At 38.5% G+C, this 26721-nt stretch overlaps 2 protein-coding genes across 3 annotated transcripts in view; both read right to left on the bottom strand.

Moving 5' to 3' along the window:
- The window catches only part of LOC114650608 (NACHT and WD repeat domain-containing protein 2-like), a 37893-nt gene extending 31967 nt beyond the window's left edge, over positions 1–5926 (bottom strand). Inside the window, exon 1 of the mRNA XM_028800360.2 lies at positions 5709–5926. Coding sequence (XP_028656193.2) covers positions 5709–5826 — 118 coding nt within the window. The 5' untranslated portion in view covers positions 5827–5926. The remainder of the gene's footprint in view (positions 1–5708) is intronic.
- Positions 5927–11064: 5138 nt separating this feature from the next.
- Positions 11065–26721, bottom strand: part of LOC114650607 (F-BAR and double SH3 domains protein 2-like) — a 280162-nt gene continuing 264505 nt past the window's right edge. For both annotated transcript variants that reach the window (XM_028800358.2, XM_028800359.2), the window contains 3 exons: positions 20427–20556; positions 18204–18289; positions 11065–13674 (listed from right to left, as the gene is read on the bottom strand). In XM_028800358.2, coding sequence (XP_028656191.1) covers positions 13591–13674; positions 18204–18289; positions 20427–20556 — 300 coding nt within the window. In that variant the 3' untranslated portion in view covers positions 11065–13590. The remainder of the gene's footprint in view (positions 13675–18203; positions 18290–20426; positions 20557–26721) is intronic.

Raw genomic sequence — 26721 nt, 5'->3', positions numbered from 1 at the left:
GCGTGTGGTTCGTTTATACCTCGTGTCTTCTCATTAAACTTTTATCTCGCGAATATGTTATTGCAATCCGCAGCGGGAGCGTTTCTATAAACTTTATTTAAACTTACGTTTTACACCGTGGTTTGTTTCCCTTATGAACATGCTTGTATGCTTAACTCGCTCCGTTCTCAATTGTTTAATTAATTTTTTGCTCTTCGCTGTTTGCGGCTGTTCCTCCATTTCCCCCTATTTCGTTCTTTTATCTCGCGAATATGTTATTGCAATCCTTAATGGGAGCGTTTCAATAAACTGATTGAAAATAGTTTTGCATTTACCTTTTTAGTAAAAGGCGAGCTTTTAAGCCTGAGAAATCACCCCGTAAATGCACACGTTTAATTGGACATGTGTTAATATGTATGGTTACACAGTATTAAAAGACAGTGAACAACGTCAGTTACCTTTGTTCCCGCGTTTGATAAAAGGTCAGCTTTTAAGCCTGAGAAATCACCCCGTAAATGCACACGTTTAATTGCACATGTGTTAATATGTATGCTTACACAGTATTAAAAGACAGTCAAAAATTAACGTCATTTACCTTCGTTCCCGCGTGCGACTCGTGCTGTAAATCTCTTCCTTGTTTTTAGTTCACGTGATTACGTAGGAGGTGTGATGACGCGATACGTGACTCCGCCTCCTCCATTACAGTGTATGGACAAAAAATATGTTCCAGTTATGACCATTACGCTTTGAATTTCGAAATGAAACCTGCCTAACTTTTGTAAGTAAGCTGTAAGGAATGAGCCTGCCAAATTTCAGCCTTCCACCTACACGGGAAGTTGGAGAATTAGTGATGAGTGAGTCAGTCAGTGAGTGAGTCAGTCAGTGAGGGCTTTGCCTTTTATTATTATAGATAGATTTTGGTATAATTACTGTACTATTTTATTATTGTTATTTGTATAATGCTGTCATGCTTCCATTTTGTTTATCATGGGAACCACCATTTTACATATTTTTTTTTTTTACCAGCAGCTATGATAATTTAACAATTAAAGGTGATTTATTGCTTGTTTAATTTTTGCAGAACAGCTTCATCTGCTTTTTGTCCCCATAATGCAGAGACACCACTGTCCTTTACTACTGGGCTGGTTCTAAGACAGTCTCCTCCAAGCCTAACATTTCATGTTAGCGTTTATTAATATTATTCAAGAGTGAAAAGCTATTGTTTTTGACAGAGTTGCTAATATTTGGCAACCTTCTTCTTCTTCTTTTGGCTGCTCCCGTTAGGTGTTGCCACAGCGGATCATCTTCTTCCATATTTTTCTGTCATCTTGCTCTGTCACACCCATCACCTGCATGTCCTCTCTCACCACATCCATAAATCTTCTCTTAGGCCTTCCTCTTTGCATCTTCCCTGGCAGCTCTCTATCCTTAGCATCCTTCTCCCAATATACTCAGCATCTCTCCTCTGCACATGTCCAAACCAACGCAATCTCGCCTCTCTGACTTTGTCTCCCAACCGTCCAACTTGAGCTGACCCTCTAATATACTCATTTCCAATCCTGTCCATCCTCGTCACACCCAGTGCAAATCTTAGCATCTTTAACTCTGCCACCTCCAGCTCTGTCTCCTGCTTTCTGGTCAGTGCCACCATCTCCAGCCCATATAACACAGCTGGTCTCACTACCATCCTGTAGACCTTCCCTTTCACTCTTGCTGATATCCGTCTGTCACAAATCACTCCTGACACTCTTCTCTACCCATTCCACCCTGCCTGCACTCTCTTTATCACCTCTTTTCCACAATCCCCATTACTCTGTACTGTTGAGCCCAAGTATTTAAACTCATCCACCTTCGCCAACTGAACTCTACTCTTTGCATCCTCACCATTCCACTGACCTCCCTCTCATTTACACAAATGTATTCCTTCTTGTTCCTACTGACCCTCATTCCTCTCCTCTCTAGAGAATATCTCCACCTCTCCAGGGTCTCCTCAACCTGCTCCCTACTATCACTACAGATCACAATGTCATCAGCAAAGTGTACTGGTGCCGATATTTAAGAATAAGGGGGATGTTCAGGACTGCAGTAACTACAGGGGGATAAAATTGATAAGCCACAGCATGAAGTTATGGGAAAGAGTACTTGAAGCTAGGTTAAGAAGTGAGGTGATGATTAGTGAGCAGCAGTATGGTTTCATACCAGGAAAGAGCACCACAGATGCGATGTTTACTCTGAGGATGTTGATGGAGAAGTTTAGAGAAGGCCAGAAGGAGTTGCAATGCGTCTTTGTGGACCTGGAGAAAGCATATGACAGGGTGCCTCAAGAGGAGCTGTGGTATTGTATGAGGATGTCAGGAGTGGCAGAGAAGTATATAAGAGATGTACAGGATATGTACAAGGGAAGTGTGATAGTGATGAGTGACGGATGCATTCAATGTGAAGGTGGGGTTACATCAGGGATCGGTTCTGAGCCCTTTCTTATTTGCAATGGTGATGGACAGGTTGACAGACGAGATTAGACAGCAACCTTCATGTTTCCTTAAAAAAAGAAATACAGGAGTAGGTTGAACACAGAAGCAGGACTGTGCTTAAAAGATTGAAAACCAGAACCCTCAGTGCCATGAAGTGGGCTCAGCCTTCAGATGCTTTCATGCTATCCACTTGAACATTTTTGCTTTCATTCATCATCTGAACTGTTCTTGAATCGGAGGCACGGAGAGTTTGGGCCACTGCATACCGAAGGCCATGGAACTCGAGGCTCGAGATTGTTAGTATTAAGATGTTCTTGGACAGTGCCTGAGAGAAAAAAGGGGGGCATCATAAGTTCAAGGCAGTGAGAAGGAGTGGAGCCGTGTGGACAAGGTGACCATAAAAGAAGTACTAGGAGTGGTAAACATGTTCATCCGTTTACATTGGATAAAATACTTTTTACATTATGTATGTAAAACAAATGTTTTATGGTTATGCTAAAAATTAGTTGAAAATTTGCAAATTAATTTAAACATAAAATATTCTTTACCACAAAATGTGCAAATCTATGACTGCAAAATTACAGAAATGTAATTGTACGTTGGTGTATTACTGTCTTAATGCTAATGATTTCATGTATGGATTTGTACGTAAACTGTGCGTAATAAATGAACCTACCCCTTCAAAGTTATTAGCCAGAGTGATGTGTTGCTGAACCTGATTGGTGATTCAATGCAAACAAGAAGGGCATCAAGAAAACAGTCGTATCTGCGCGGTGTTTCCCTGGTAGCAGAGGTGGCATGGATGAGTGAGTGGCTGGACTTTTATTGTTTTAAGAGAGGGGACACATGTTATCAAATCCATTTGAGTAGGATAAGTTAAATAGAAGTGTAATAGTTAAGAGGGACACTGTGTGCACAATTAATTATGAATGTTATAGTTTATCAGAGGGATAAACTATGAAAAATAATGATCAGAAAAGAAATGCTAGGAGACACACAAAGCCTGCCCTATCTTTCAAAAGTATCAAAAAGATAACTAGGAATCAAAGTCTAAGAATAAGAAATAGCAGTCAAAAACAATGTGGAAAAAATGACAAAAGGCTCTGGTTGCAATGAGAAGTGAAGCAAAATGGCACCATTTATTGTCTAACTGAACAGATCACAATATGCAAGCTTTCAAGGTGGCTAAGGCCCCTTCTTCAGGCAGGCTGTATACTATACCTGTTTGATTACTGGACTTACTATCACACGGCCACGCAGCTGCCAGTTTTCATTGACAAGTTAACCTAACCTTCGCATCTTTGAGGATGTGTAATAAACTTGAAGACCCAAAAAACAAAACACGACTAGGCGCAGAATTTAAAAACCAGGACGCTGGATGTATGAGGCACTAACACCAGCATACAGCCAGTTTTAAATAGTGAGGGGCGGAAAATGGCAAATGAATAAACAGAACTGAAAAACAGACATACAGACGAACGCGACCATTCCAGAACCTCAACGAGAAACAAATCAATACCAACGGTGTTTAGCGATCTTCGCCTAAGACTCTCCGAGCCTACATCAGGTACGTTAGCAGTACGGAAAACGGGCCACAAAACTGCCAGTGTCATTACAGACGGTGCACTCATTTTTGCGCGTTACTTTTCTTATTTCGTGAAGCTACTAAACGCAGCTATTAAACACGTTACTTTCGGAGATTTGTTCTTGAGAAGAAAATTTGAACGACTATAACAATGTTTTTTTTTTCTAAAATTAGTATTTCTATGTACCTCATCTTTCAGTGCCCATTGCGCATTTATCAAGTTTTCTTCACATAAAACGCGACCCCGCCCCCACTTTCTCTTTGTGTAGATGACCGTATCTGCTTGTGTGATGTTTGTTGCACAATCAAAGTGGAAGATGGCCAAACGTTTTTTCTTAAAACACTCAGCCGCTACTGTTCTCTAAACGCTTGCAGTGCCCCATCCTTTAAATATCCGACTCCGTGTGAGCAGCTTTACCATAAAAGCAAGCAAGACTCGCTTCCAAAAACGTGTTCACTGTTATTTTAGTTCGTCGTTTATCAGCACGTTGTTACATTAACAAAGTAACAATCAGATAAACGCATGCGTGGCCACGGTTAAAGATACGATTCTGAACTTGCTCGATGTGTAACTTGTCTTGCAGCATCGCTCTGAAGAAAATCCACGGACGTAACTTTCCTTCCCAGCGTACACGAGATTTTTTGGACGTATATGTTGCCAATTGTTTAACATTAGTTAACTGATTTCGGAAGACAAATCAAAAACAGAAAAGATAGATTTAAAGAGATTGTGAGCGGGCGGAAGCATGATTGGGGCGTGTCCTGCTAGGGGTTGGCCATTGTATGCAAATTAGAGCAGAGGGTGGTGTTGCGCGAGTACATTTTGCTTGAGGACAGGCTTCTCCAGCTGTGATTAAGAACATAAACAGCTACAGTTGCATACGCTTTAATGAAGTGATGACTGCCCAGTATCTTCCAGGGTTAAAAGCTTTATGAAAAAAGACGAATGTATGAATATACAGAAATTAAAGTAATTTCATTGTCAAGGTTAGTTTCTAGTAATTTTAGTTCACTATCGGAATTACAAAATTATTATTTTTTCAGTGTTTCCATGTATGTTACGGCAATCTCACACATTTTAAAGTCTTTTCTCTTACCAGGAGTATACAATTACCTAAGTGAATGGGACTGTCCATCGCTAAGGTAGTACTCTGTTATCATCATTAATCACCGACAACGCTCCCTGATTTTGACTAGGTTACGCTCACTACCGTTAATCCAACTTTACGTTTAAGAAAAGTAGAACCCCCCCCCCAAGTCACACTAAATTGATCCATTTTGTAAATGCTTCCGAAGACCACGTCTTTTTTCTTCACTGGTGACTTGACTAGAGATAGCTAATAACAAATCCAGTGTTTCTGTTTACATCGTTAAACTTTCCAGCGATCACTTTGTATGCATCTTGACTAAATCACCTGCAGTTACATTCAGTAGAACAACTATAACACCACTTGTATTAAGTAATATGATGGTGAGCACATTTACAAAACCTTAATCACTACTAAATAAAATCTCAACAAACCCATCGTGCGTCTTTTTTTCGAAAGTCAATTTCTTCTTGTTTTATTTTTCAGCGCTTGGGTTCCTGCAGCTAAAACGACGCCAAGCCTGCCCCCCACCTTGGCGCGCGTGCACGCCTTCCCGTTCCCGCCAGCCCTCGCTCACTCACTCACCTTCGGGGTTGACGCACAGAAACACCTTGACGCACGACAGTGGGGGCTTGGCGGGCAGTGCGGACAGGTCGCCTCTCATGAGCCTCTCCCTGGCAGCGCCTTCCATATTCGCCAGCATGCGTCAGCTTGCACTGGATGAAATGGGGAACGCGACTTTAGAAAAGTAACAGGAAAAGAGGAGCCGGAAAAGCGCGCACGACGCCCAGGACGGCTAAAGATGGAAGAGGAAACCGGCAGCCCCAGTGCCCTGGGCAGAATCCTTTTTTTCTTTCTGCATTGCCATAAATATTGTTAATTCGTGAATAATTAAACATTCACGTGGGAAGGCATATTTTAAAAGAAAATGTAGACAGCTGCGAATCGAAAAGAGACGGCAAGTTATTGAACTGACTGCCCGGGGCACGCAAGTAATAAAAGACACTGAACGATAACAACAGTGCGATGAAGAAAGCAAATATCGTAAATAATATCCTAAATCTTAGTGGAAACAAAATTATTCTTCTATTTGCAAAAAGAGCATAACTGGTGTAATTACTTCGAGGGTTGCCCAGCTGTGGAACATCGCCTACTAAAGCTGCACGTTTTCATTTTAATACGGAAAGTCCCTCATATTCTGTCTCCAGTGTCTATGCGCTGCGTGGCTAACTAAATGGGTTCTATTAGATCTTAGACTGGCATATTAAAGTACACACGATTTGAGTTTTGTATCCCTTTATGGTATACTTACTATATTCACTTAAAGTAGCATCCTTCAGGGGATATTATCCATTACAGTTGGTGAGAAAAGAGGTGGCCAACTCTGATCCAGAGGGCTGCAGGTTTTCTTAATTCGTGCCCAGTTTTGCGGCTAATTAATTTCTTTTACTGTCATTTTAATTGACTTGCTCTTTAATGCTCAAATCCCTTGTTTCTTTTTCCTTGATCAGCAGCCACACAATAATGAGAAACAAAATGATTCGACACGTGTCCATCCTACAATACCTCAGAATAAGAAAGGCCATCTTAAGATATGGGCACTGGCCAGGGCCCCAAGAGCATACAGGCCCACAATGTTTCTGATGCCTATGTTTGTTTCTGTATTGCGATCAAAACCCGGGCACCAGTGCACTACTTTGCTTGGGGGCCTATGATGCTGGTAAGACTGCCCTGTGAATAAAGCATGGTGAAGGTCTCAGTAATGTTGATCTGCTCAGGTCCACAAAACATTTTGATGGTGCTCTTAAAAAAAGGGAAGGTCAGCCATTTTGGAAATGTCTACTGTGGCAGAATGAGAGCACCAACAAGCCATGGAATTAAATTATGGGTTGAATTTAAAAAAAATAATCTGCTTCTAATTAAGAAACTGGTTATGAGTTAAACTGGTTAGAGCTTGAGGCCCCAGCTTAGCTAGCACTATCACTTCAATTCTCATTTTTGATTGGGTGGTTTTAAGGAAAAATGAGGCATTTCAGAGGACTGAGTCTTAAAAAGAAGGCAATTAAAATGAAGGGAAAATAAGAACAACAGAAACTGGTCACTGATGAAGAAAGTGGCAGGAAGGAAAACCTGCACCCTTCATGACTAGGCCTCTTAGTTAGCTAGTTTAGTTTTTCTGTTAATTTATGTTGTAAATTTATGTTGTATGTAGCACCTTGGTCCTGGAGGAACGTTGTTTCGTTTCACTGTGTACTAACTGTATATGGTTGAAGTGACAATAAAGCCTATTTGAACTTGAACTTGGAGCTGGACACCCTGGCTTAGAGCATCGATTTTGAATTGGCATTGTAACAAAGTAAAATTGTTCATATTATTTATGCAACAGTGGTCTTTGAGAGAGGGATATGGGAGATTACAGACTTGTTCAGTCTAAACTGGACTTCGCAGACACCACTCATGCACACACTCTCACAATGGATGGCTGCTTCCTACCTTGCACCTCATGCAGCTGATATAGCCTTAAACCCTGAACTGATTTAAGCGGCTATGAGAATGTTATTTTGATGTAAACTCTTGCTGTTAACAGAACTTGCAGTTTCATTAGGTGGCTTTTTCCAGAACACATCCTGCCATTTCAAAAATTCCTCTTGCTGCATGTTTTCATATTTTAACATCTGAGAAAAGTTACATTTTGTGGAAATGCACCTGTCAGTCCTTAGCTGTTTTTTATTAAAAACAAATAGCTTTTTATTTGTGACTCATCATTTATTTGCTGCTGGTTAAGAAAAAAAACAACATAAGAAACTGAACTTTAATGAGAAAAATAATGTGAAAAAACTCTTGTCCACTTAAATCTATCACATTTAAAAATCACTGAGGAGTTCATTGAAAACTAAAACCTTTATTATTGGTATATTCTGAGATTATTGATGAGGGTGGGGAATAAGCCATCTAAATAAATTAGTTTTTTTTCAGTAACAGTAAGAATGGTCATTTAATTTTGGTAGTAGTAATTCTTAGTATTTTCACATGTACAGAATATAATGACATTCGTACTTGTGTGTGCAATCAACATCCAGCAAGGCACCACACTCTGATAGCAGCAAGTGTGAAAATCATAAGGTGGGGTCAGGTGGATGGAAAGATAAAAGTGACACTATTAAATTTCCTGATAGACATGTAAAATCCTCATTATTATATATGACATTGCAGACACAAAATTCAGTCAACAGTCGGGGCTGATGTAAAATTATCAAAGCTTAGACAGAAAAATATGTGGCTATGTTAAGCTCTTGGGAACCGGTATTCCTACTCCCAATGTAACTAAGTACAGCCATTGACATAACATTTCTTTAAAATTGTTTCAAAACTTGGTTTGCATGACCGTCTATTTGCCTTCTAAACTTATTTCCAGAGGACCTTTATGAAGATAGTTAAGGTATTTAATTTGGGTAATTAAAAAATACTTGGCTGCAAAGTAATGGTGTGGTTAGTGCAGTTGCTGTCTCACAGTCCTTCCTTTAAAATTGGACATAGTCTTGTTTCCGAGTGGTTTTCTTTGGGTACTCTCATTTTACCTTTACGTCTGTTCTAGAGATGTCTAGCTTAGATCAATTGGCTACTCAAAATTAGGGTGCTAAAAATGAATGTATCACACGGTGGAATGGCACTCTGCCTAAGGCCGACACCTGCCTAAGGTTTGACGCTGTTTGAATAGAATTAAGTTAATGACGGCACTCTATTGTAGTACTGTAAGTGTGTTTGGAAATTGAATTAATTAATAGAAGAATGTGCACGCAAGTAATCTGAAACTGTTGACTTGGCTTCAGAACTGGGCAGAATTTCCTGAGTGCCTAGCGGATCAGTTGTGGACTGAGTGATAAATAAATGGAATGGAGCATTATAAATAGGAAAAACAAACAGGTTACATACAAATCTATGGACATGAAAACTGGTTACTGCAACAAACTAGTTAAATGCAGTGACTTTATTTGCAATTCAGATCTCTCAGATCCCTTTTGTGTACATTGAATTTGATAAAAATGTTAATTTTTCAAGACTCAGCAAATTGCTCTAATGCAGTTAAGTGGAGAAAAACTGTGATTATAAATACTATATATAGCATATATGGTAATTTCACTAAAATTGATTTAAAGGAAAAATCTCATATGCTCAATACTGATGAAACTTCTTAAAGCTTGAATTAACCCTGCTTCAGTTACATGTCATGGCTCTTTAACTGGAGAGCAGCACAAAGCCTGTTAATTTGATCTTATATTGAGAAGGTGTTATGCGACTTTAGAGTGCACATAAAGGGAGGCCCCATCCTTTTCCCAATTTAAATCAATGTTTAAGTCACTTTATTTAGTACAACATACTCCTTAGGTCACAATGTTCACATTGCTTTATAATAGCTAGCAATTGTTGTGGCCTGAACAGAACATCAGAGTGAATAGAAGATATTGGTGTCACCAGTTACAGACACAGCATCAGACCTTATTTAACACTAGAAAAAATTTAAAATGCCAGCTTATATATAATGCTGCTATATACAAACCTATCATTTTAATGTATTGACATTTTTTTAATATATTTTATATAAACTTATATATTTATTGTATGAAGTATTTATCAGAATACATTTATTCAGATGTGCAAAATAAAGAATTCTCAATTATGTCAGCTGGGGGACATAATGTGGCAACATTTCCTTTTTGTACTAGTCGGTCTATCACATCCTAAGGAAGCCTTTTCCCTTTTGATAAAATTGATTGACCTTTTCAAGATTTGTTGGCTTTACATGAACAGGCCACTTCAGGTATTTTTGTTGGGTTAAGATGTGGAATTTGATTAATTCCAACAAACAGGAATAAAAACAAACAAACAAACTTCAATTTGTTCTAATAAACTGATAGACATGGGTATCAATCTCTAAAGTTGATATTAGCTGTAGATTTTCTATTCTGTTACAGCAAGAAAGTGGTGAAAATAAAGGACACCATTACTTGGTATGGATGTTTTTGTCATCACAAGTCTTTTAATCTTTATAGATGAATGACTGCATTTCATATGTGGATTCTGTTACAACAATCAAATTCATTATGATACTGGTGTAGATTCCATAGCAAATTAAGTTGTGTCTGTGTACAAGTTAACCAACCTGATGAAATATTGTAACCCTAAATAACCCAGAAATTAAAACATTAAAACAAAAGAGCTGGTAGAGTACTTACATGTGGCTGGTAGAGGAACTTCAGAGCAGAAAGCCTTAACAATCTGAAGTGACCATTCATACCTACCTTCCTCCATGGTAAGCATGCACACTCCACACGTACAGAGCATGGGCTGGGATTCAAACCCAGGATCCTGGTGATATTCAGACAGAAACCAAATCACTGCACCACCATGTATGTACTAACTAGTATGTACTAACTAGGCTCAATTTAAAAAGTGTCTTGCTGTCATCTGGACAGTCATATCTTGTACATTGATGACTAAACTATTATGAATAAGCTACTGCAAAAATTAATAAATGGTCCTTTATTTTCAAGTTGCCATAGCATTACAAATGCAAACTAAAATGATAAAAACCATATGTAAACAAATTCTGGTTAAACACTTTATTGACGTGTATCAAATCAGGGTTTAGTACAGAAATCTAAGTAGCCAGTAGCATTTATTTATCTCATAAAATCTGTGAATGGCCTGCGATTTGAGTATTTAATGTTACTTGCTGTGATAGAACTAGGTTTTAATCCTTTGCTTAGTTTGTAGTTAAAATTAAAACAATCTAATAAAGACAGACACAGCAAAGCTTGTTTTTTTTATTTGACATTTGTACACAATAAATACAAACTTTTTACAGCCAATGCAATGCATACTAAATTGCATCACTGCTTTTCACAATGACGCAGCAGCTTGCAGATTAAGTCCTGTGTACGTTAGCTTTGCTTTATTTCTTAGGGAAGTTGTTTAATATATATTTTAGCAGCTCTCAAAGAAAAAAAAAAGTTATACTTTTTCAAATAATATATTTGCCTATTTTCTGAGAAAACAAAGCTTAGAATAAACTAAAACTGAAATAGACTCTGCTCACAAAAAAGCATTTTGAGACATGAATGCTGTAAACTGTAAACTTCAAAACAAGTTTGATAACATTAAAAAAAGACCTCCAAGAGATCAATCAGAAAATTAAAATAGACAGTACAAGTGATGAGAAATGATAAATATATATTTATATAGGTAAAGCTGAGGTGCCAGAATAATTATCATTTTTATACTTTAGCAGCCAATAAGGTGACTGATAATTTTAGGATACCCTTCAAGATGTATTTACTTTTTGAAGAAAAACAGCTAAAGAACTTACTACTTTAAAATTATAAAACATCACATATTTTGTAGAATCCAATCTAAAGAGCTTTATATTATTCTTCTGATGGACTCCCTTATAAAGAGAACTAGAAATCCTTGAATAGATTGGAATAACATTTAAAATGAAGCATCGCATCAAGAATATCCAAATGAGGACTGGCAATTAGCACGTGTAATCAAAATTTTTTTTGTCTTAACTAGAACAGTGCTGGAATTCACATATTATCTTTTTTCCTATAGCTGGTAAGACTTTCGTTTTTACATGAGAAGATTTCTTATTTTTATTATCTGTGCAGCTTCAGTCTTCCAGTTTAAAATGAGCAAAACTAAATACGCTGCCAATGGATTATTTTAAGTCAGCCTGGGCAAAATATGTATTTTAACTACACTGAAGTCTCCAAATACTCCATCAGGTACCTTTTACTTTGCCATACCTGTCCTTGTTCATCTAGCGGAGGGTCTAACAAAAAAGACCAAACAGTTGTAATGTCAGTTAAGGACATGTTTACAAAAGATAGACTTAAAAAGAAGAAAATATGAGAATGGATGCTAATAACTGATGTATGTCTGGATATGTTGCATCATGTGTTAATTGTCTTCGCCAAAATATACATCAAGTAAAGGAGAATATGCCTTCCCAAATTATTATCATTATTATTATTATTATTTTGCAATGTGGCCTAAACTGTCTCCCCCAAAAATATTCAAAAGATCTATAGAGGTGATAGAATATGTGCCTATATTAACCTTACTGTTCATAGCTCATCAAAAATACTGGACACAAGTAATTTATTTAAAGTAAAGCACAGAGTGATGAGCTTGAGCTGAGCTCACATATCTGTAAGCCTCCTGGTTTCTTTATCCAGTGACCGAATAGTCTGTTTTAGCACATTTTCAGAGAAGCACAAAGCTGTTGAGACTGTAATAAGAATGACCCCTCAGAGGTTGAAAGAAATGAAAGCCTGCAGTTCCCACATCAGAAAATTGATGAACAGTCTAAACTGCAAAAAGTTGTTTTTCTGTTTATACAAAAAGATCTATTAGAAAAGTTACCTTTTATGACATTGCAAGTATTCTCTGGTATATTAAATACTGATTTATAGCTGGATATAACCCAGTCAAATGCTATTCAGTCTCTATATTGTATGATAATGGCACGGTTACAGGACAAAAAGACATGTATGATAATGCACTGCAACTAATGTTCAAATACTTATTCACATACACAAAATGCATGATTAAGTTAGCAGATGATGATAAAATGTAAAGAAAAATAAATTTTTGCCCAAGGCTAAACACAGTCTATATACTACAGGTAATGTGAGCAGGTTTCAGGATAACCACACCACTTGTTAGATCAGTCTTTACTGGGTTATTAAGTTGATTAACTGCCTTTTACTGGACTAAATATTAGTAATACAGATTTCTCTTTATTGTAATAGCTGAAAAAAAATTATAGTTCAGTTAACTAGTACTTAATTCAATTGCCACATTTCCCTTATCTATGAGATAAAAGAGCTTTGCTTCATTTAATTTCCTTTATTTAAAGAAGGGAAAATTAAATGTGAGGAACCAGCCTCTCTTTACACTTTCTCTCTCTTTTTTTTTTTTAAATTCCCTTTCAACTGGATGTCAGTAGCCTCTCTCGTATCAAATGTGTATAGATGTGGTAATGCAATATGAAAAGAAACGTTTTTGCACATTTTGAACATTCCTATGGCAACAGTAATGTACTGTACTAATGCACATTATATACGTATGATATGACTACATGTAGCACAGGTATAAGGACTTCTGAATGAAGTCCAAGTGTCCACCTGACCATCTGTTCAAAAGTTCCAGAATGTCTTCCTTTCTGCCTTTCTTAAAATCGAGTCAAGTCCGAGTCCAATGCCCATAGTGAACAAATGTGCAAAAGAAAGGCACAAAAAGTTTTATTTTTGTGACTTTTGGTAAGTCACTGGCATTCTCCTTGTCTTCAGTCAATACATTAAAGTTCTTATTAAAGGAAAGGGATGTCAGAAGGGGAAATAAATGCAAGATTTACAGTTGCACCATTTCTTATTAATGACAAGACACACGGACAAGTCTTTCTTTACACCAGTGTGATCTCCACTTCCTCTGTTTTCTCTGCTTGTCGTCGTGGGTGCTGAGCAGGAGGAGGAGGTGCAGCTCGAACCTGTAAAAACCAACAAGATGACAGCATTAAATAGACAACAATATGAACTTGTTTTGTTCTATTTTCTTTCCTTTTGCAGTAAACGAAAAATGTGTTGTAAATTGGGCAAATGTATTGATGCACATTTTATTGTTAAGTATTAAGGCTTGGGTTAGGTACCACTCTTGTCTATTGGGGTTGCATAAGACAGGTCTTGTAAGTAACATGTTAATTTGCTTTAACCACATAGGGAGGGTTGCGGCTGCAAGAATTATTACAAGAACAAGAAAATACGAACACATAACTCCAGTTCTTAAATCCTTACACTGGCTCCCGGTTAAGTTTAGGGCAGATTTCAAAAACCTTCTATTAAAATATAAAGCATTAAATGGTCGAGGTCCGGCTTACTTGTCTGAACTTATCATGACATACAAACCTGAGCGCACATTAAGATCTCAAGATGCCGGTCTGCTTATGATTCCAAGGATTAATAAAACAACAGTGGGAGGTCGAGCATTTAGTTACAGGGCCCCTAAACTGTGGAATGGTCTGCCTGCTACTATAAGAGATGCCCCTTCGGTCTCAGCTTTTAAATCCCGGCTGAAGACTCACTACTTCAGTTTAGCATATCCTGACTAGAGCTGCTGATTAACTGTACAGACTGCATCTCTGTTGTTAGTCATTAGCACTTAAACATAAGTAACATGACAGTTATAATTGTATAATAACCCTCACTTATTCTGTTTTTCTTTTCGGTACTCAAATGTGGCACTTGGTGCCACGGCCCACCTGCCAAGTTGTTTTGCCTGCCTAAGGAAAAGTCATCCCAGATGGAGGATCGCAGGAATCGTGGGAAAGAGGGGTCCTTTCATCGGATTGGCTGGTCCAGCACTGTTTCAGCCGTGGAATGGCCAAATGGGGGAGGCAGCTTGAAGGATGAGGTCTCCAGGACTCTACACAAATCCAAATCTTATTATGGGATATATCATCTACTGTTAAATTCTGCTCTGTACTTCTAAAATTTATATTTTTTATTTCTTACTATATTGAGGAATTGCTCTGTTCTGTGAACTGCATTGTATTGTATTGACCCCCTTCTTTTGACACCCACTGCACACCCAACCTACCTGGAAAGGGGTCTCTCTTTGAACTACCTTTCCCAAGGTTTCTTCCATTTTTTCCCTACAAGGTTTTTTTGGGAGTTTTTCCTTGTCTTCTTAGAGAGTCAAGGCTGGGGGCTGTCAAGAGGCAGGGCCTGTTAAAGCCCATTGCGGCACTTCCTGTGTGATTTTGGGCTATACAAAAATAAACTATATTGTATTGTATTTGATCAAAAAATCAAATGAAAGAACAAAGTAAAGAGACTTTTTTTCTATACTACAGAAATAAATCTTGACAACTAAAAAAAAAAAAATAAAAGATTCAAGTTGATTTTTTTAGTGCCCATTTCAATTCAGCTTTCAACAAAAACTGAAAAATAGTTGACAAGTATTGGCCATGAAACAACAAAAGATAAAAAAAAGTATGGCTATTAAAAATCATGTGTATTATGTAAGCTATTCTTTATAAAAATGCTCATGTCCATCCATCCATTTTCCAACCCGCTGAATTCGAACACAGGGTCACGGGGGTCTTCTGGAGCCAATCCCATGTGACTGATGAAAGTGTGTAGAAGAAGCTAGCTAATGTATCATTAAAGTATAACTAAATATACTGTATTTTAAACAACTGAAAGTTATATACTTGCAGAGAAATGTATAATATCAAAGCAGCATACAGTATGGTATTCTCCCCTTTTAAAACTGAAAAGGCAGACAGAAATAAAAAGAGGTACAAAGGAACGCATTTAAGATGTTTTCACTGCTTGTTTGTTGGATCAGTTACTTCAAACTTTTGAGTGATTTGCCCTATCGTCCAGTTCATTTAGGTAAATCTGAGCACACCCATCGCACATCAAAACAACCGGACTGAGAATGTTTAGAAGAGATTTTCTCTGCAAGGTTTCGAGTAAGCCCTTGAGCAGTTTACTCAAGATACAATTGTGATCCAACATTAGACTAATCTAACTACAGGAAACACAGCAATTATTCAACCTTAGTATAATGACATACCAGCATACCTAGCACTTGATTCAGGTGCATAGCCTCTCTAGCTCTCTCAAAATCAGAACACATTTCTTTTAAAAAAAAAAAAAGATCAGGTCAACCAAACCATATAGAGGTGGCAAGGTATATGCAGCAGCATCCTGTGGCACCAGCAATCAAATCTTAACCCATAAAAGTGATGCACATAGGTGGAGTGTCTTTTCAATATGACCGTTCTTCAGGCATGATGTGGATACTGGAGGCTCATTAACTATGCTACGATGTAGTAAAGTGAATAAAACATTCTAAAATTGCTATTATTAACAAATATTTATATGCCTAAAGATGCTAAATATGGATTTCAAACTCAAAAGAGGCTACCTTTATATTGTAGGCTACTAGAAATAAATATGTAACATCATACAGTGAAATGAAACTCATCTGAAACGTCTACTGTTCAAATCAAATTGAGGCACTTCACTGTATGCCCTCAGCAGAGCTTTCCATCTTCTGCTGAGTGGCCTAGATATATACATCGGACTTCCAATATAACTCGGAGTCCTGCCACGTGCAAAAGTTCGTTGACGACACTGCTATCGTGGGCTGCATCAGGAGTGGGCACTAGGAGGAGTATAGGAACCTCATCAAGGACTTTGTTAAATGGTGCAACTCAAACCACCTACACCTGAACACCAGCAAAACCAAGGAGCAGGTGGTGGATTTTAGGAGGACCAGGCCCCTCCTGGACCCCGTGATCATCAGAGGTGACTGTGTGCAGAGGGTGCAGATCTATAAATACCTGGGAGTGCAGCTGGATGATAAATTGGACTGGACTGCCAATACTGATTCTCTGTGCAAGAGAGGACAGAGCCGGCTATACTTCCTTAGAAGACTGGCGTCCTTCAACATCTGCAATAAGATGCTGCAGATGTTCTATCAGACGGTTGTGGCGAGTGCCCTCTTCTACGCAGTGGTGTGCTGGGGAGGCAGCATAAAGAAGAAGGACGCCTCACACCTGGACAAACTGGTGAGGAAGGCAGGCTCTATTGTAGGCATGGAGCTGGACAGTTTGACATCCGTGGCCGAGCGACGGGCGCTGAGCAGGCTCCTATCAATCATGGAGAATCCACTGCATCCACTAAACAGTGTCATCTCCAGACAGAAGAGCAGCTTCAGCGACAGACTGAGGAGATCGTTCCTCCCACAAACTATGTGACTCTTCAATTCCACCCAGGGGGGGTAAACGTTAACATTATTCGAAGTTATTGTCTGTTTTTACCTACATTTTTATTACTCTTTAATTTAATATTGTTTTTTTGTATCAGTATGCTGCTGCTGGAGTAGGTGAATTTCCCCTTGGGATTAATAAAGTATCTATCTATCTATCTATCTATCTATCTATCTATCTATCTATCTATCTATCTATCTATCTATCTATCTATCTATCTAGATGTGTCATTTCAATGGCATGTGAAGTAGCACATAATTGAATTTAACGCAATCGTGTAGTTATCAGACAATGGGCACTCTAGTCACGCTGCCTTGTTTGGTAAACAAACTACAGAATTTTTGTAAATGCGGTGATGCACAAACACCACTCTTGCCAACCCTCCATGATGATTTTTTTTTTCCAGGAAAATTTTTTCCTACCAAATGAGAAAAGTTCAACGGCCATGACGTGTTTATTACTAAGCTTGGTTCTAAAGTACATTTGCTGTGTGAAACGAAACCGAAGTAAATGGAGACTGAAACAAAGTAACTAATCATCTACTGACTCAGCACAAAGAAAAAAAAGACTATAAAGCGTGAAAACACCATTACTCTTTCGTCTAACAGCCAGTAGTTAACAAGCAGAACATGAAACAGAGAGTGCCTAATTACAGTGCCCTTCACAGCAGAAGAGAATATTTTCTAAAACTAGATAGACAAAGTAAAATACTGGAGCATGCTTTGAAATATTTCATAGCTGCCACTTAATATATGAAACTTACTGGGAAATTAAACTTTATAAAAACTAGATTTTGTGTTCTTTGAGGGGTGTTAAATGATTCTAATAACTCCAAGCTGAGTTTTGATTTTGTTTAATTTTTCTTTGGCTTTTAAGTATTAATGCTTTTAATTTATATGGTATGTTTTAATGCATTTTTATTCAATAGCAACTTGTATCCTATCATTTAACAGACAGCAGGCATATGAGTGAAAGGTAATTATTTTGCCTATAACTTTGACTTAAGTGATATTGTAAAGTGGAGTTTTGGGTCACCTATTTAAATAATGTCAAGTGTTGTTGTTAAGCAAGCTACTTCAAGAAATATGTCTCTGTTATCTGGAGCAAACACAAACACACAAAAAAACATGCTGGCTCCACATAGTAAGAACACCCTGTCCGAGTATGAGCCAAAGACAAAGTGATATACATGTATATATTGCTTGTTTAGTGTAGAGAGGCAGCAAGTTTGTACTTACGGGTCTCAATTTTCCATGTGTGTTTTCAGGTGTGAATTTGGGTAACTGTGGGAAGCCAGGTGACTCTGAATTGTAACTATTATGATCTGCAAATAATAAACAACAGGAAATACTGTCAAACAACATTACAATCAAGATAAATAAAACAGAGCCAATCAGAGAATCAATCAATTTGATAATAAAGAAAAAAAATGTCAATAGCATATAGTAATGTCTTTCATGTGAAGTTCCTAGAGATTATACATGTATTGTAAAGTTCATAATTATACGTGGAGTGAAGTCTACACGAAAGTGTGAATAGCTTAACAAACACTGGACAAAGGAGTTCCCACCTCTCAAGTAAAAGTCAGTCAGTCAGTCATCATCCAACCCGCTATATCCGAACTACAGGGTCACGGGGGTCTGCTGGAGCCAATCCCAGTCAACACAGGGCACAAGGCAGGAACAAATCCCCGGGCAGGGCGCCAGCCCACCGCAGGGCACACACACACACACACAAACACACACACACACACCCACACCCACACCCACATACCAAGCACACACTAGGGACAACTTAGGATCGACAATGCACCTAACCTGCATGTCTTTGCACTGTGGAAGGAAACCGGAGCTCTCAAGTAAAAGGCCTGTTCATATTCACTGGTATATTAATAGCAGTCTTATTGTCACTTTTTTAAATGTTGTTGCTGTCACAAGGCAACAGCCAAAAGCTTAAGAAACTACTTCCAAAGTTCAAACAGGTGTACTCCACTAAGGAAAACATAATAAAACAAAGCTTAAGATGCTAGCACATAAGGGAGGGACTTTTTTCTCCAAATATTAAATTTAGAAACTAGAGAAAAGCTTGTTTCAGAGGTGGCAGATAGTGTGCTTGGTCGAATGACAAACCAGGAGGGGCTACTCTACCTGTCAAAAAGGAACAAATCACTATAGTATAACTACCATAGTTTGTGGGGCACTATTTTGCTCCCAGTATACTGTTTAAACTTCCCTTAGTAAAATATTTTTGGCTAGGATCTGACTTAATGGAAAAATCTCTAGTCAAGACTTGCAAGACTTAAAGAATCAAAAGCTACGCACACAAAGTATCACACATTTTCTTCTCTCAAGCTTCAGTCTTAAGCTAAATTAGAGAATGCTAAACATAGGGGTGGAGTGGTGGCTCTGAGGCTAAGGATCTGTGCTGGTATCCCGAAGGTTGCCAGTTCGAATCCCCGTCACTGCCAAAAGAGATCCTACTCTGCTGGGCCTTTGAGCAAGGCCCTTAACCTGTAATTGCTCCAGGGGCGCTGTACAATGGCTGACCCTGCGCTCTGACCCCAAGGGGTATGCAAAAACTAACAAATTCCTAATATGAGAAATCATATAAGGTGAAATAAAGAACAAAAAAAAAAAACAAACAAAAAAAACATACCAGTTTAGTTTTGCCAATGCAAGTTAATGCTTGTAGTTTGAATATTTTAATATATGAATAACACAGTGACAACTGTTACAAACAAAATGACAGTTACTCTGATTAACACTAGAAACCCTGAAGCATAAGAAAACATTCGTAATGCTGGGCCACCTTACATTTCTTCACACCTCCTCATCAGCAAATTTATTTTGCAAATGTGCCAATCAACGCTGGCAGTAGGTGGCCTGCTCCCCTATACCCCACTGAGGCAGCTGAAGTCAGACACAAAATTCTCACAGCTGAAGTCTATGTATCTGGGAGTTAGGTGTCTAGAATTGTATAGGGTAAATAATATATCACTATTTTGAAGTACATGACATTTCATGTGTGTTTCGTGTCTACAACGATCTGTGTAAATGTAGGATTACAGGAAATGAAAATATTTATAAGCTTGAGAGATTTTAGTGTTAAACAAATGCAATGTTATTTATGAATGATTCTAACATTAAAAAGAAAGTTAAAATCAAAAATAAATGTAATTCACATTACATCATAAATAAAATGTTGAAAAAAATGTACAACTTTAAAATGTTTTAAACTCTATTGAGCATCTTAATTATAAAAGAGTTCCAGTTAGCAACTATAATAAGTCATATTTTATTTAAATAGTTGATACCAGAAGAATGAGCTTTCTAATCTATGATCTATTTTTGTTTACGTTATACACATTTTCTACAACAGCTAAGTATAACCTATATATTAGTATAAAACCCATCTACTCAATTTCTCTAAAATAAGCTTACAAAATAATTGTGCAGTCTTACCGTTAACAGAGGGTGACCTGGGAAAAAACTGACTGACATTCTTATCTGGGCTGGTAAACGGGCTGACTGGAGGCTGGTCATACAAAGGCAATGGAGGAAGAGCTGTCACTGGCCGAAAAGATGGGGAGATCTGAAAGAATAAAAAATGTCTCTTTCACAATATTGTAAACATTTTAGGGGAAATATGACAATGTATGCAACAAACAAACAGTATAAAAAAAGAAACCATTATAAAAGTCCTTTAGTCTGACAACTTCATCAACAGAAACAGCATTCTAAAATTGTGTTTTAAATAACCACCAATCAAGTTAAAAAAAAAGAACAAAAAAAAAGAAAGAAAAAAATGTAGAGCCTGTAAGAAAAGTTAATTTTTCATACTATGTACAGTGGACAATGATGATGGAGGTAATCAATTAGCAAACATTTAAACTGAAAAAAACCTAATTCTGTATATGGCCAATCTGCAGAAAAGGGTCTCAGAAACAAATATTTAGATGTGGATATTTGATACTTATCTGCATAATACAATCTTTGGTGCCAAAAAAAAAAATGGTCCAAGTATTGCAAGTGAAAACAACAAGTATCAGAACAAAAAGCCATATCAAACAGCATGATAAACTAAAAGGAAATAGGCAAAAAAAAAAAACAAAAACAAAAAACCACCATTTATAGCAGGCCAGATTAAACTTTACAGACATCTCAGAATGATTTTCAGTTCTTTTAAAATGTAGTTGAGCTTTTCATATATGTGAAACTGAATTCAAGACATCTCAAATATCTCAGTATACATCTGGCGCCGCCGTGAGTGGCAGCCTTTTCAGCAGCTCCGTGTATGACTGTATATGTATGTGAACTTTTCTACTTTTATTTTTCTATTTTTATTTATTGATCACTCCTATTACTTTATTTTATGTGGATTCGTTCCCTGGACACACTTACTTTTACAACGTGGGCATGGATTTTTACACGCCGAGACTCGCCTATTCAAGTACTCAACTTCGAGCGCTGAGAACAAATGCCAGTGCTGGTGTGGTTCCATATTTACCCGACGAAGTAAGAAGGCAGTATCGTGGCAGCAGAGCTGGCACTAAGCTAAAAATGAAGCGGCTTGCGAGAAAGTGGCGTTTCAAGCCTTCGGTGCCTTCTGTGATTCTGGGGAATGTGAACTCAATCTCAAATAAGATCGACGAACTGGCTGCGCTAGTGAAAAATGTCAGGACCTACAGAGAATGCAGTTTGTTGTGTTTTTGCGAAACCTGGCTAAATAACACCATCCCAGATGCCAACGTGGAGCTACCCGGGTTTAGCACAGTTAGAGCGGACAGAGATGCAAGTACCTGTGGGAAGCACAAAGGAGGAGGACTCGCTCTCTATGTTAATACACGGTGGTGTAACTCTGGACATGTTAACGTCAAAATCTCCACTTGCTGCAGGGATATCGAACTGTTGGCCGTAAGTTTATGTCCCTACTACTTGCCCAGAGAGTTTGGACATGTCATTGTTGTCATCGTGTACATCCCTCCTCGGGCGGACGTGGAGTCAGCGAGTGACATCATCCATTCTGCTGTTGCTAAGTTACAAACGCAGCACCCTGAGGCGCTTGTGCTAATCGCTGGAGACTTTAACCATGTGACGCTGGACAAAACATTACCTGCATTCTCCCAGTTTGTGGACTGTAACACCCGGGGAATTAAGACTATTGATTTACTGTATGCAAACGTTAAAGACGCATACAGCGCCACCCCGCTGCCTGCGCTTGGGAAAGCAGATCATAACCTGGTTCTGCTTCAGCCTCACTATAAACCAAAAGTGAGAGTCCTACCTACAACCACACGATCATTCAGGAAGTGGACCCCGGAGGCTGAGAATACTCTGAGAGAATGTTTTGGAACTACAGACTGGGATATCCTGCAGGGTTCTCATAGTGAGAACATTGAGGAAGTTGTTGACTGCACTACTGACTACATCAACTTCTGTATGGACATTGTAGTTCCAGTAAGAACAGTACGCTGCTATGCTAACAACAAGCCATGGATTACAAGTGACATCAAGGGCCTTTTGAACCAGAAAAAAAGGGCTTTTAAAGACGGTGATCAGCATGAGCTCAAGCGCGTGCAGAAGGAACTCCGAGTCCAGCTCAGGGCGGCGAAGGAGCAGTACAGGAGAAAGCTGGAGCAGAAGTTGCAGAATAACAGCATGAAGGAAGTGTGGGATGGGATGAAGATCATCACTGGCTGCAGCTCAAAGCGGGGTACCACCATCGAGAGAGACGTGAAGAGAGCAAACCAAATGAACAACTTCTTTAACAGGTTTGACCACCCTAACCCACTCTCACCTCGGAGTATTGCACCCTCCACACATCCTTCTGCTGATACCAGCATAGGAAAGGCATCCCCACCCATAATTACAACAGCGCAAGTGAGCAGAGAGCTGAGGAGACTTCGTGCCAGCAAAGCAGCGGGTCCAGATGGAGTATCGCCACGACTGCTGAAGGTCTGTGCATCGGAGCTGGGGGGTCCTCTACAGCGCATCTTCAACCTGAGCCTGGAACAGGGGAGAGTCCCGAGGCTTTGGAAAACATCCAGTCCCAAAGGTATCATGTCCTAGTGAGCTGAATGACTTTCGGCCTGTTGCTCTGACATCACATGTGATGAAGACCATGGAGAGGCTGCTGCTTCACCACCTTAGGCCACAGGTTCAACACACCCTTGACCCTCTGCAGTTTGCATATCAGGAGAAGGTGGGAGCGGAGGATGCCATCATCTACATGCTACACCGATCCCTCTCTCACTTGGACAGAGGCAGTGGTGCTGTAAGAATTATGTTTCTAGACTTCTCTAGCTCCTTCAACACAATCCAACCTCTGCTCCTTAGGGACAAGCTGACAGAGATGGGATTAGATTCATTCCTAGTGGCATGGATCGTGGACTATCTTAAAGACAGACCTCAGTATGTGCGTCTTGGGAACTGCACGTCTGACATTGTGGTCAGCAACACAGGAGCGCCACAGGGGACTGTACTTTCTCCGGTCCTGTTCAGCCTATATACATCGGACTTCCAATACAACTCGGAGTCCTGCCACGTGCAAAAGTTTGCTGATGACACTGCTATCGTGGGCTGCTTCAGGAATGGGCTGGAGGAGTATAGGGACCTAATCAAGGACTTTGTTAAATGGTGCGACTCAAACCACCTACACCTGAACACCAGCAAAGCCAAGGAGCTGGTGGTGGATTTTAGGAGGCCCAGACCCCTCATTGACCCAGTGATCATCAAAGGTGACTGTGTGCAGATGGTGCAGACCTATAAATATCTGGGAGTGCAGCTGGATGATAAATTAGACTGGACTGCCAATACTGATGCGCTGTGCAAGAAAGGACAGAGCCGGTTATACTTCCTTAGAAGGCTGGCGTCCTTCAACATCTGCAATAAGATGCTGTAGATGTTCTATCAGACAGTTGTGGCGAGCGCCCTCTTCTACGCAGTGGTGTGCTGGGGAGGCAGCATTAAGAGGAAAGACGCCTCACGCCTGGACAAACTGGTGAGGAAGGCAAGCTCTATTGTTGGCATGGAGCTGGACAGTTTGACATCTGTGGCAGAGCGAAGGGCGCTCAGCAGGCTCCTATCAATTATGGAGAATCCACTGCATCCACTTAATAGTATCATCTCCAGACAGAAGAGCAGCTTCAGCGACAGACTGCTGTCACTGTCCTGCTCCACTGACAGAGTGAGGAGATCGTTCCTCCCCCAAACTATGCGACTCTTTAATTCCACCCGGGGGGGGGGGGGGGGGGGGGGTAAACGTTAACATTTAACATTATACAAAGTTATTGTCTGTTTTTCACCTGCATTATTATCATTCTTTAATTTAATATTATTTATTGTATCAGTATGCTGCTGCTGAAGAATGTGAATTTCCCATTGGGATTAATAAAGTATCTATCTATCTATCTGTACATTTTAATATATTTACAATGAATTGAGCTATCTCACATGCTTTTCCAGATATCTAATTTCAGGATATCTCTAGATATTTTAGATACTGTATTTGCTTTTCAAGATAATATATTTCAAATATATCTTAATATGGCCTTTTATTCACTTTAAGATATCAACAATTTATTTTTTGTTGTCTGACTATAATAACCCTTGGTGGATGATGATAATGCAGCTTAATGTAATGATAATGATACTGCTGCTTTACTGTGCATTTAATTTCTGTTGTGTTCTCTTGTGTCACGTGTGTGATTCTTGTTCACTGTGGACACTTTATTTATAATGGTTATTCTTCTTCTCTTGGCAGTTTGTTTTAAATTCCTACAGTTTCCACTTGTTGTTCATGGCAATTCTTACCAACTGTTATAACATTTATCACAAAGAGACCATGACAAGCATTTAATGAACTGCACAACTTATGGCATATTTTCTCATTTACTCAGCTGTTAAATCAAAAAGTATCCATCAGCCTGAAACTTTGGATTGGGGGGCTTGGTAACTTTGAACAGGAGGTAATTACAAAAACTACATTAACATTATTATAATTTATAATATTATATTATACAATTCCTGTAAGTAAAACACATTTCAAGTGCCAAGCACATTTTAATAAACACATCCAATACTATCTTAAATGCTTTAATATATTTACTAGTGCAATAACTGAAAAAGAAATCTGCAATATATTCTTTTGAAATGTGTAAATAATGAACAACTTTCCTTCATAGCTATCAAAAATTGAGGCCTGTCTGCTAAAGAGTGCCTGACCTATAGGGTGATACCATATGTATTTCAATAGCTAGCTTGTACATCTATAAAAGTCAATCTTGAAAGCGAATTTTGGTTCTCTGATGGCATTTTAAACAAATCAATGATTGGTTGAGATGTAGTGAAAGACAAGTTATTCTCTTCAATAAATGAGGCAACCCATATTTTTTCATTGCATACATGGTCTGGCATAGTGACAGTGGAAGCTGTGGTAGCGGTTGGGACCCCTGGCACTGTTGATATAAACTGGGAAGCACAAATACTATAACTGCACTGTGTACTTGCATCATATAATGATGTACTTTTTTTGGACTTGTGCAAGTTATTTTAATTTGCAATAGAAAGTGCCAGGGCATTGTCCTTTATCCTCCAATCAAGCAAACCATCATTTATTTTTAGCCCCTTGTTCTTATTGTACTTGTATGTCTCCCAGCCTTAACCAACTCTGAGTCCAACTTGAACTGTGCTCACAATACACTCATGGTGACTTACCAAATACAGCTCACTAAAGACTGGTTAACAGACTACCTTGCATGCATACAGGTGGTATTTGCGAGAGTACTGCTACACAGTTGGTTAAAATATGTCCAAAATAAAAACCTACATTGATGCATTTGTTCAGGCTGTTGCTGCTTTAATTGTGGAAAGGGCAGAAAATAAGCCTTGTTAACTACAACATCCCACATACCCTCCAATCATGATGTTCACGTTAGTAAGCTTCCCTTTAAACTTGAGACATGCAGAGTGATAGTTGCAGAATTATTTTAGATTATTTGATATTATTTAGAAATTAAAATGTTGCAGATGCCTCATGTAAACGTAATCATTACTTGGAAAAAAAATACAAAACACACAGCTCAAGTGTTATTTATATATCTCTCCCTGAACACAGTGTATAAAAGTGACTCCATTTTAGTTATTATAGTTAACGAAAACTAAAATCAAAACTGAAACTATAATTAAAAAAACAAGTTCGTAAACTGAAATAATTAACAAAGCTGACATGAAAAACTAAAACAAAACGAAATGATTAAAGTAGCTGGAAAGACTAACTGAAATAAAATAATAATATACAAAAAATATTGCTAGCTTTCGTTTTTGAATGAATACTCTTGCCATTAGTCTTTAACCCTTGTAACTTTTAACTCTAAAATAGAAAGTCATCCACCACGAGCCATCCGCACATACTCGTCCAGTGAATGGCGGCTGGTGACAGACGGAAGGTGATCACACAGCATTTAAATAAAAACTAAATTAAAACTAAGAACACACAATGAAGGAAAAGTAAAACTAAACTGAATTTCCAAGTAAGGTCAGAAACAAATCTAGAAATAAAAACTAATATAAAAAGGTAAAATTAATAACCTTGCCTGACATACATGTTGTTGAATTCTTCTCTACTTAGCAAGCAGAGAAGTGTTTATTATTTATGATTGTTGGGAAGACATTTCAATGCAGAATAAGACTATCTGTAAGACAGAGTGGGTTTAAAAACATCACATATAGAGCCGATACAAAAAAAAAAACAAAATAG

The sequence above is a fragment of the Erpetoichthys calabaricus genome, chromosome 4 (genome assembly GCF_900747795.2).
Source record: "Erpetoichthys calabaricus chromosome 4, fErpCal1.3, whole genome shotgun sequence".
Taxonomy (NCBI): Eukaryota; Metazoa; Chordata; class Cladistia; order Polypteriformes; family Polypteridae; genus Erpetoichthys; species Erpetoichthys calabaricus.
The sequence above is the reverse complement of the archived record's forward strand: the minus strand, read 5'-3'. Positions and strand labels throughout refer to the sequence as shown.